Here is an 11559-nt window from a genome sequence, read left to right as displayed (position 1 = left end):
ATATATATAAATATATGGACTCCCGCTCTACCAACTGAGCTATCTGGACGCCCTGGAATTGTATTTCTGGCCGCTTGGCAAAGGAAGTCCAGTATTCACTTTAATTTTTTTGTTTTGGGTTTGGTCCTCATCAACCCTCGAAGGTTAATATCTGCCTCTTTAATGCTTTACAATGTCCACTAGCAAGTTGCTAACCTTGTCTGCTGTTGGGCGCTGGGCAGGTAGTGTACAGTGGGATTATCAGAGTTTTCTGAACAGCTGCCTCCTCAGTCTGGAAAGAACTCTGATAAGGGGCAAAACCAAAACAGTAAAGTTTTAGATGAAAGACACTAAAAAGCTACACAAAGCTGAACTCTACTGGATTACTCAATACTCTATTGGACAGTTATTTACTCGTCAGTTATTTACTATTCATATTTGCACTGTACAATCATATTATTTAACAAAGTTCTGTACTTATACCCTTACTTGCACTATTCATATTAGCTCTATCTCAAAACCTCATTGTTTAACTATGTTCTGTACATATATCATCCAACTATAAATTTTGCAATGCTTACTGTCCACATTTAAATATATATTCAATGCAATATTCTTAATTTCATTAGCTCTGTACTTATACTCTGCTTAATGACTATAAAAATAATTAATCTTGAATCTGAAGGAACTGAAGAGTCAGGTGGTACTTATCTGTGGTGTCATCACTATGAGCAACCTTTTTGACATTATACTGTCATTTCATAGATTTTTCATATAAAATATGAATAAGAGCAGCTCTTAAGGATGGAGGGTCTTCAGATTGCAAAACCCTCTGTTAGAAACTTGTGATTTCTGGCTGTATAAATAAACCTCACTAAGATCTGGCAATTTGATCACATTTAGTATGATTGCAGGGGTCATAATTACTCTTTTCACTAAAGTGGTGATGGTTTAAATTCCCTCATTTCTGAGTACTAGGAAGTGTCAAACAAAACCTTCATGACACAGTACTTTGAACATTCCCCCTTATCCCTGCAGAATTAAAATAGACCTGGGAAAAAAGAGAGAAGATTTTCCTTTTCCATGACCACCTCTGCTGCCGGTGCAAATGAAAATGCCCTTCCCAAAATAGATCATTTTTACCCTTCAGATGTCCAGTTTTATTTTAAGCCTGGTGACACCATGCCATCCATCACACCCAGCTTTTCAGATGTGAGCAGCCCCGGGGAAAATACTGATACAATGCAGGGGAAAGTGTGATAGCGTGCTGCTGCTGTGTAGTTTGTGCCTTTATGGTTAGATTACCACTAATTTCATCTCAGAGTAGCATTTAGACATTTTCTTTGGGGAAGTAAAGTGGAAGTCATTCCTCTTTTTAGGGTAAACATTGAAAATGGATGCCCTGCCTTTCCAACTCTTCCCTCAAATTACCACTTGACATGGCCAAATATCGCATCCCATTATTGTATGCCAGGAAAATGTTTTTCCGAATGCTTTATTGAATGTTTTGGCTGGTTGGAAATTGTAAGAAGTGTACCCAGTGCTTTGATCATCTCGACCTGGAAATGTGATAGTCACCCCACTTCACAGGGCTCCCTGACACCTGGGAAACTGGATCTGGTATTCTTGATACATGATCTGCACCACAGCACTAAAGACTTAACTTCTCCTGTTACGTAGTCGGCGTAGACTACTGATGGGAACTGGAATTTCACATGGCTTAGACTGAGGCTTTTTTCTCTCCCACAAGCCACTGGAGTCACAACATTTGGAGCCTGGTGGAAAAAATGGCCTGTTTGATTTTTATGAACAGGATTCCTGCAGCATTACTTTTACTTCAAACACAGTTATTCACGAAAAGGTTTTTATACGTAGAGTTTACATTTTTGTGGATTTTTGACAGATGTGAATCTACATATAAATGTGTATAATGAAAGACAGATATAGACTTCAGATTCTTGAGTTATTAATTTTATGTTTGTAATTCATTGGTGGGTTAGTTTTTCAGGGTGTCCCACAGTGTTTTGTAGTAGAGGTGTGCCTAACATTATAGATTAACACAATTTATCTAAATAAAACAAAACGCTCTTGGGAAAAGCTGCAGAAGTGCTATTTAACAACGTAAATAACATATATAGTATTTAATGAGTGTGACAATTGTTTAGGCAGTCAATTTTGAACTAAACTGATACAAATAATACTGAACAATAACTAATGCATCTGACAAATCTGTACCTAAGCAGATTAAAGTTAACAATGAAATCTTTGAAGAACCACTTTTAATGGCCCAAGCTTTAATAAGCACTTCTCATCAGTCTCTTCTATAGTACCTGAAAAATCTATATGTGGTAATTTACAACCTAATAATCCATTGTCTATTAACAGCATATTTTCTTCTAAGACTATTACACCTGTTGAGGTACAAAATGCTGTTAATGATTTCAAAATGAGTAATGGTCCTGGGCTGGATGGTATTGAAGACAGATTTTTAAAAGGATTAGCTAATGTATTTGCATCTCGAAATGTTCACTCATTACTCCCTTACATAAAGGAGGCAACGTACTAGATCTGAACAACTATAGACCAATTTCTATCATTTGCTCTGTCATTAAAGTATTTAAAAAACTTATTTATATTTAACTGTCATGCTATCTTAATGAAAACAATATCCTGTCAGCTACCAAGTCTGGCTGTCGTTCAAATCACTCTACAAATCCTGCCTTGCAAAAACTAACCAATTATATTCTCTCTGCTTCAAACATTTCTGAAATAACTGGTGCTATTATCTTTGATTTGACAAAGGCTTTTGACTATGTCAATCATTACATTCTGCTGGATAAACTTCATGCTATCAGCCTTTCACACACTGCATTACTCTGGTTTAACTCATATCTTTACAACAGAAAACAATGTGTTATTAATGGAAACAAATCTGACCTTAACTTAAGACTACGGTGTGCCTCAAGGATCGACTTTTGGTCCACTTTTTTTCCTCTATATTTATTAATGACTTTCTCTCTATTTGTAAGTGTTCTGTTCAGCTTCATGCTGATTATACAATTATAAATACTTCTCATACAAATTTAGTACAGATTGAAGCAGATCTACAGTTAGATTTTAATAATTTACAACGCTGATTTTCATTTAATAGGTTACTTTTCAATAAAACCAAAACACATACAATAATTTTTTGGCACTCGACAGAACTTTAAACTCAAATTCAAAACACATTAATTTTGTATTTTCTGTCTGGATGGTACTACATTGCAGAAAGTTGACCATCAAATACAATGGCCTATACATTGACTCTGAGCTTTCTTTTAACCACCTTATTAATCGGATTTAATTCATACTTATGCTCCTTTTCCGTTCAAGAAACTGTTTCCCACTTAAGGTCAGAAAAATAATTGCTCTTCGACTTATACTGCCAATAATAGATTATGCTGATTCTGTGTATTGCATTGCTTCTAATACCTCTCTTGCTCCTCTTACTAGAGTGTATAATAGTGTTTAGATTTATTCTTAATTGCTCATTTACAACTCATCATTGCACAATGTATGAGCTTCTTTATTTGCCTACACCATATATTAAAAAAATACATTAATTGGCTGCAATTTGTCTCACTATCCTTTTTATTTAAAACAGTTTGTGGTTCCTTTTTCCTCCACTCGTCATACTGTACAGCTATTTTATTCAGTAACTAATGTTTCTAAGTCCATATCAAAAAAGCGTTAATGTTTAAAGCACCTTCTGACTGGAATAACTTACCAGTAAATATTCGCTCCATTTATTTTTTCAGACTGTTTAAACATGCCTTGGCAACTCACTTTCATTCTAACTGTACATGCAGACTTTAACATCCTTCTAATTTTATCTTATTCCTTACTCTTTTCTCTTTACTGAACCACTTAGTCTCACTGACATTTTCCAGTAAAGCTTGGCTATATTCTGATTGATCATTATTCCCTGTTACTTATTATGTTGTAGGCTATTTGAGTTCATTTTTGTTAGCTGATGTCTGTTTTGAATTTTTGGTTGTTTGGTTACTTGTTTCTTTTTTGTTCTGTTTTGCTTATCTTGTTTGTACAGTATGTGTGCAGTGTTTTTTGTCGTATCTTATTCAGGACCCCCTCGAAAACGAGATGATACATCTCACGGGGTTATCCTTATACATTAATTTAGAAGAACTGCTCGTAAGACAAGATACAACAGGAGATGCAACTTCCTGGGAGACACCCAGATTTGTACTGATGTTGAGTTTGAAAGATTATTGTCAATTTATGGTGCATGTTTTTGTCTCGTTGTTTATTTTAGCATGAAAAACATTCTCATTGTAAATGCATTGCATCAAATCAAAATGAACTAGAGTGCTCAAATAAAAGTAAAGGTTTTTTTTTTCAGTAATACATGAATATAATTTGTTCTGAAGTCAGTTTATGTATTACAGTTTTGAACTATTTAATGTGATGGCACTGGCAGTGGTAGTGAGGTCAGAAGTAAATTACACAGAGCCAGTGTATGATTAGAAAAGCTGTGGCATGGCTTTTAAAGTTCACCACCCCTCAGGATATTTGATCGAGCCGCCGGCCTTTGATCAGTGTTAACGTTACGGTAACCATGACAGTTTATTTTCAACTACCAAAAAAAGACCATTTGTGTCAGAAAACAATCTCCCCTTCCTCTGACACGTTGGCACGTTGCAAAAGAAAAATGTCAGGGTCAGTGATGGGCCATTAGCCCAGAGTGAGTTCCTTTGTGCTCTCAAATCTATTGAAAACACCTTTTTAGTCTTCAACAGATGGTACCGTGACACAGCAACCACAGGCGCTGACCTGGGCCTTAACTTTAAGACTTTTTTGCAACAAAAAAAAAAAAAAAAAGTCATTTGGCAACACAGAGGGATGAGAATTTCTCCTAAGAGAGTGAATGACACCATGAATGTGTAATAAAGAACTCACCTGCTTAGCATGGCTGTATTGTAATGCCTTGTACATTTGAGTGACTACACGGTCAACCTCTATTCATCTGTATTATACTCTTTTCTTTTTCATGGAGGTCGCTCCTCCGTTGCTGCAAATGTCATCGTGCTTTAATGAGAACTGCACCGTAGCCCACAATGGAAGCTTTTCAGCCAGATTAAATGTATCACTGTGCTGAAACTTTCCTTTCCTCTCTCCCCCCTTTTGCCCCTATTGTGACACAGTGGTTTTACAGAGCAGCTTGTTGCTGAAAAACAAGGTTAAAAAGATCAGTATCAAAGGAGGAGTGTTTTTGTGTGGCTTGCAGGAGAGTCTCGCTTCAGGTTTCCACCTGAAACACAAAGGTGTTTTCTTACCTGATTTGTATTCATTCACACAATGAGTGGACTTGCCTCTCTTGTTTCCAAGTAAGGAGAGTCCAGACGAGACTTTTGTTCGCCCTATCATTGGATATGTGCAGGTTGCTTCCTCCAGTACGAGCCTTGGAGCCGAGCCACAGGCTTTGTCCTGGATGGATTTTTTCCTGCCCTTTTTCTCTTCTTTGTTACTCTGTGTATGCTCTAAGAAACCGTTTCAGATAAATGTTTGAGTACTGCCGCTGTCTTCAAGACAGCCCCCCCCCCCCCATAAAATCCACCCCCACCCACCAGCTCCTGTGTTATTTTGAAAATGCTAAGCCATGTCAACCTAAGATTGCCTAGTTAGGATCCAAAACCCACAAATTAGCAGTTTCAAGTGTTTCAGTCCATGTTGTGCTGTCAAAACACACAATGCTGCCTGTACAATGACACTGTACACATTAATTTGTTTAATCCAGATGAATGAGGTCAGTCAAACCGCGGAAAACATGATGTAAATAAATATTCTTCTTGTTTCCAGGGTTTTTTCCTGACTGTGTCCCCTGAGTCCATCCTGAAGGTGGCGAAGCATGCTTCAGATAACAACAAAATCTTCTGCATGAACCTCTCAGCACCTTTCATCAGCCAGTTCTTCAAAGAGCCTTTGATGAAGGTCATGCCTTACGTCGACATCTTGTTTGGCAACGAGACGGTAAGGGAAATGAGACCTCTTTAGGACAGATAATCTGTTTGACATCACGTTGTTTTGATTGAGATGTTTTGTGTGCATGTTATATTTATTTCCACAAAGAGGGTTATCTCTCCAGTCGTGTTGGTCTGTTTTGTTTTTTAAGGTTATTTCATAGGATGTCTCAAAAACCTGTGTGCTTGAATGATTGGCCACAAATGTTAGCATGCTAACATGCTAAACTTAGAGGGTGAACATGGTAAACATTATACCTGCTAGACATCTGCATGTTAACGTGGTCATTGTGAGCATGTTAGCATGCTGACAGAAGCATTTGGCAAAAAGCCTAACTACTCATACAGTAAATACAGCCCCACAGAGCTCCTAGCACGGCTGTCAACTCAAGTCTTATTTTTATCATGACTCATAACATTTTAATCAATCTCAACCAAATGTAGAACATTTTTTTAAATTTCTATAATTTTCCAAATTATTGTTATTATAATCTAGAAAAACTGAATCCCAGTTCAGACCAAAGCTTTACGACTGGAATGTTGCAGGGAAAAGTTGCAGCGGTCTGAACTGGCTCATCTCAGCTTGTGGAAGGCCAGCTGATGCGATTCAGCTTGTCATGTTGCCAGTGACTGGTTTTAGAACTTAGGGGACGTCATCTGTTTCCACAGCCAATCAACTCATAGCAGGGTCCGCTGGTTAAGTAAGTTATAAACTGTCAACTGTTTGAAATGGCAGAGTTTTCAACAGCTGCTCAATGAGTGCCTGTGAGTGCGGTATGTGGTCAAGCAAGCTAGAGAGGGAATGAATATTGGGACCGGCGTTAGAACAGAGCAGTGATTCAGAGAAATAAAATGTTATTTTTTTGCCATTTCATCATTACTAGAAATGCAACTATAGCAAGTATCTCACTATCACTATCCTTATTCATATTTCAAGACGCTAACAATTATATCCAACTACAAAAAAAAACTGGAAAGGTTGGAAGCTAGAACGGAATTACAGAGAGCCAATGCTCTGGAGATGATACAACGTCTTGGTGTAGACTTGCAAGTTTTAAAATATTGTAGACCGGCACACTGAAACCTGATGAATTTAAATGTCCGTGACTCAATATCACGTCTTTTAAACTTGAGCACAATTCATCCATGTGCAAGCCCTAATATTCCAAGTTAGGATTAAGATTTTCTCCTGAAAAAATCAAACCTGCCTGATGCGGATTAAATACTTTTGAATATTGTCATTATTAATACAACAAATTCCAAGGATTGTGCAGTCTTGATGGAGGTATGTGCTGTCTGAGTGCTTTATAGTTTATAGCCACTCACCTCGTTTAAAGCAAAATCAAAATGTCATGGCCACTGTTTCATTCCACTCATTGCTCTCATTTCTTTTCAGTACCCATTTAACTTCTCACTTATCACTGCCCCATAAAGAGATGAATAAGAATTAGCCCGGCAATCATTCATCTCAATCGCGTCACCATTTCATGCCGGTTGATCTATTGATTTTTCTCTTTTCTGTGGAAGTGGGTGGCTGGTTGGAGGTCAAGCTGTGGTCACAGACCGTGGTGCTGCTGGAAAGTATCCTCTAACAGGCCAGCTGAGCTTAACTCTGAGGCACCGCCTGGACAAACTGCACCTTTGGGGGGCGGGGAGCAGATGATCACTGGACTGAACTCGCCTCCCCACTGCTAAAGCTACTAAAGAGAGCCCTGTCTTTGTGTTAGAGATGAGGTCCGCAGAGCAGGACACAACTGGAAGAAGCTGCTCAACATTTGAGGATTTATTGCTGTTGCTGACTACAGCTTTTTCCTCTTTTCTGTCTATGTCCCCATAACATAAGACCTCTATTTTACATATGCACATATCTCTCACTCCCTAATTGCTGTGAGGAACGATTCTGTCTCCTAAACCCCAGTGCACATTTTGCATGCGTTACGTATTTTTCGGGTGGGTGGTACTGTAACTGTTTGCTTAAAAAGTTTGCTTCTTAAGCAAACACCTCCACTCATTACAGTTTAATGACTCTGGATAATTGCAATGTATGTTTTTTGAAGTAGAGTATCTTTTGGAGTCTTTGTCTGGGCTTGTTCTCTGGAATTGAACCCGGCTAAGACCGCCAAAATAAGAGATTCAGTGGGAAACAGAGCAGATATTCACTGCTCAGCCGTCTCAAGCAGTGAGGTCTTCCAAGGTCTATATAGGACTAATGTCTGTCCAGAGTGTTTTGACTCCTCTTGGCCTTCCTCTGTGTTGGCTGCTGGGAGGAGGGAGCAGGGAATGACTGCTCATACAGTCGAGCCCTAGACCTCCCATTGTGCACAAGCCAGACAAGGTTGGCGGTCATGCAGTGGTGCATGATGAGTGACAGGCAACAGGGCTGCCTCACCCACGCCCCTGCCCCCCCCCTTCTCCCTCTTGAGACCCCCTAGCCCTCCTCTCACCCCAACTTCCACCCCCCAAAGTGATGTATCAGCCTCAGTTCGCGATGCTTTCATAACAAGTCAGTGACAGTCAGGATCATGCAGACTGACTCCTATAGCCTTGCAGAATGTGCCATAAGGGAAGGCTAATGTGTCTGCTTGTCTCTGCCTTCCTCTTCCACTCTTACTGAGTCATGAGACAGAGCAACACACACTTAGGGAAATATGTTATAAGCAGCTGTAAGATCTCATGTTTCAAAGTGACTACCACTAATATAATAATTTTGAAGAAGATTTAAGTTATTTTTTAAATTGAGTGCTGCATTATTTGTCTTGACTGGGACCTTATTTCATTCTTGTCAAATCACAATTAATTCCCTGTTGATCAAAACGCCAAAACAGTCGCGCAAAAACTACAACAGACTCCAAAAATTGTCAATAGGCTCTGTTTCTTCCCTTGTTTTTGCCTGCTTCTAATGTTGAAATGTGTCTGTGTTTCTGAGTCTACACTTGGTAATTCTGCTGTAACTCGATCCTGCTGGTACTTGTTTGAAACCTGGCATCAGCAGGCCCTGCCTGGCCTATCGGCAGCCCCGTACTTATATAACAGTCTCTCATCCGTCCTGTAATTACTGCCTTTTTGGGGCATAGTGTAGTGTCTGTTCCTTCACTGGTGGGGGGTTGGAAAGGCTAGCAACGACGTTTCTGCGCTGCTAGGGCTTGAAATGGTGCCGACAGAGGCACATAGACATCAGACGCTACTCCACTTAATTGGCAAACATGTTGTGTGATAACCTGGGAACAGCACAGGCCTAATTGAGTCCTCCTGTGCTGTCCTCCTCTGACTACCTGACATGGAACCCAGGGCATTACATTTCCCTCCATTTAATGGCTGCAGTTAATTAGGCCCGAATGAGGGAATCATTACCGCTGGAAAAAACACATGCCAGTGGTTTCGCCGATAAAATTAGCCACAATTTGCTTTTACTATTTGAGCATAAGAGATAAACCACACAATGGGGGGGAAGAATTGTACCATTACTGGCGGATTTGTATTGTGGAATTTTAGACATATAGACAAATGGAACGATTAATAGAGACTGAATTAATCACCCTGACTGATGATTTTTAAGCCAGGATTCATGGCTTTCTCAAGATCATTTCATGTGCTTGGGCTCTTTTTTTTATCTGCGCAAATGGTTTAAAAATATGTTTTCTTAAAACGTTACCACAGATGAGGAGCTTAGTTTTTTTGCCCCACAGCCAATTCCCAACGACCTCCTCACTCCCTGCCATTAACATTATATCCCACCCCCATACAGGAGCCCTGCATGCCTTCCATTGCTGTCCAATGCGTTCTGCAGCTCCACACTCAGAAGGAGCTTATTTTTATGGGTCCCAGCCCCGTCTTCCAAACGAGAGACAGCCATTGTAATTGAATACTCAATAGGTGAGCCATTTAGCAAAAGTGGAAATGGCATTCGGCTCTGTATTAATGTGCTTTGCTGAGGAAAAAGGAGCCATCAACATTTCAATGTTCAAGCTGTTTTAAAAGAGCATTTAGCCTGCCATCTCTCCAGGCCATGAGAGCAAAATGACATGGATTTCTTCCTCCTCTGTACTTTGTGTAAATGTTCCTCGCCTAATATTTTGTATGGTTATCTCTCTTATTTTCCCATCCATCCCTCAGCACCTCTCCCTGATCTGGGTGGAGGGATACAAGCAGCTCTACAGAAAGTTATTGCCATGAAAAGACCCTCAGGCGTTTTGGCTCTCGGCCCTATTTTTCTCCATCTGCATGCAGTGTATGTGGGGTGGTGGGGGCTCTAATGATTTTTCCAGGACAGGCTGAAGTGGGTGTACAAGTATATACTGTGTGTGTGTGTGTGTGTGTGTGTGTGTGTGTGTGTGTGTGTGTGTGTGTGTGTGTGTGTGTGTATATATATATATATATATATATATATATATATCTATCTACTGTACATATGTGTGTCACTGTATGTATGGGGGGAAAAAGGCAGGGAGGGAAAATACATGGACAGTATGGCATCATTTCTTAACGTCTCTCCAGATTCGTCATTTGCCTTTGTTTGTTTGATAGACTGCTCGGGAGCCTTATCTCTGTGGCTAGGCCTGTGGTTGTTTATCACCTTGGTGACGTGAGCAGGACCGTGGAAGTACGTGCTCTCTGCTGTCAGTATGTGTGGGTGATGGCAAGTTCACTAAAGGCCGCTTAGGGGTGTTCTCACAAAAAGAATGGGAGAAAACATTTCTCCTTGACAGCTCACCTACAGCGGACTCAAGATGTACTTCTTAACAGTAGCTTGAGGAAAATATCCCGTCTCACCGCCTAAAACAAAGAGATGTGAGAACCATATTAGTGTATTATCGAAACAGCTTTTCTTTTAGGCTCTTCTCTCTCTCCTCCTGTCAGAGCTGTCTGCAAAGAACGGGATAGAACATGAGACCCATGTGTGTATTCACAAGCCCCACAGGCCAAATGGGAGGATGAACACAGAACCATCTCTAAAGCTGGCAAAGCAGAACAATCACAATGTGTCATTGGAGGAAAAGACATGATGTGTTAGCTGCTGCTCTCCTTTATGTCTTTCACAACTTAATTTTAATTGAATGTGCTATTTCTGTGATGAGTCACGTGCCTTCCGCTCAGCGCCAGAGTACATTGACCTTCAGTATGGCTTACAGTCAGTGAGTTGTATGATGAGTCATAGCGCACATTAGCTGTGACGATTTTATAAGTGCAGAAGCTGCCTTGTTTTATTTATTTTCATGTTTTACTGAATGCTAGATCAGTTGTTCCCAGGACCAGGACCCCCAAGATGCAAGATGCTAAAAATAAGAACATTTTTGCTACATTACTATTTTTCCAACTATTGTTTAATCTCTTATTAGTTGAACTGCTCGCAACTCATAGACAACTGGTGACAAGATGTTGGAAATACACATTGCTTGGCTTTAAAGTAAGACTATTTAAATTTAGCTGACATTGAATTTCCAAGTTTGTCTTGACTCAGTTGCTTTAATTACATCACTGTTTCCCCACCGGCTGAGCCACTGGTCACAGTCCACACAAATACCTCATAGACCCAGTTAATGCCCATTCAGTTCATTTCAAT

The 11559-nt window shown here is 39.8% G+C and overlaps 1 protein-coding gene and 1 long non-coding RNA gene across 3 annotated transcripts in view; one reads left to right on the top strand and one right to left on the bottom strand.

Moving 5' to 3' along the window:
• LOC117937061 overlaps positions 1–11559 on the bottom strand; it is a 57745-nt gene that overhangs the window by 17337 nt on the left and 28849 nt on the right. Inside the window, exon 2 of the long non-coding RNA XR_004655088.1 lies at positions 10711–10772. This is a non-coding gene — a long non-coding RNA (uncharacterized LOC117937061). The remainder of the gene's footprint in view (positions 1–10710; positions 10773–11559) is intronic.
• Positions 1–11559, top strand: part of LOC117937056 (adenosine kinase-like) — a 102149-nt gene that overhangs the window by 65891 nt on the left and 24699 nt on the right. For both annotated transcript variants that reach the window (XM_034860705.1, XM_034860706.1), the window contains exon 7: positions 5839–6009. In XM_034860705.1, the coding sequence (XP_034716596.1) occupies positions 5839–6009 (171 nt within the window). The remainder of the gene's footprint in view (positions 1–5838; positions 6010–11559) is intronic.

This window comes from Etheostoma cragini, chromosome 21 (assembly GCF_013103735.1).
Source record: "Etheostoma cragini isolate CJK2018 chromosome 21, CSU_Ecrag_1.0, whole genome shotgun sequence".
NCBI classification, from domain to species: Eukaryota; Metazoa; Chordata; class Actinopteri; order Perciformes; family Percidae; genus Etheostoma; species Etheostoma cragini.
The sequence above is the reverse complement of the archived record's forward strand: the minus strand, read 5'-3'. Positions and strand labels throughout refer to the sequence as shown.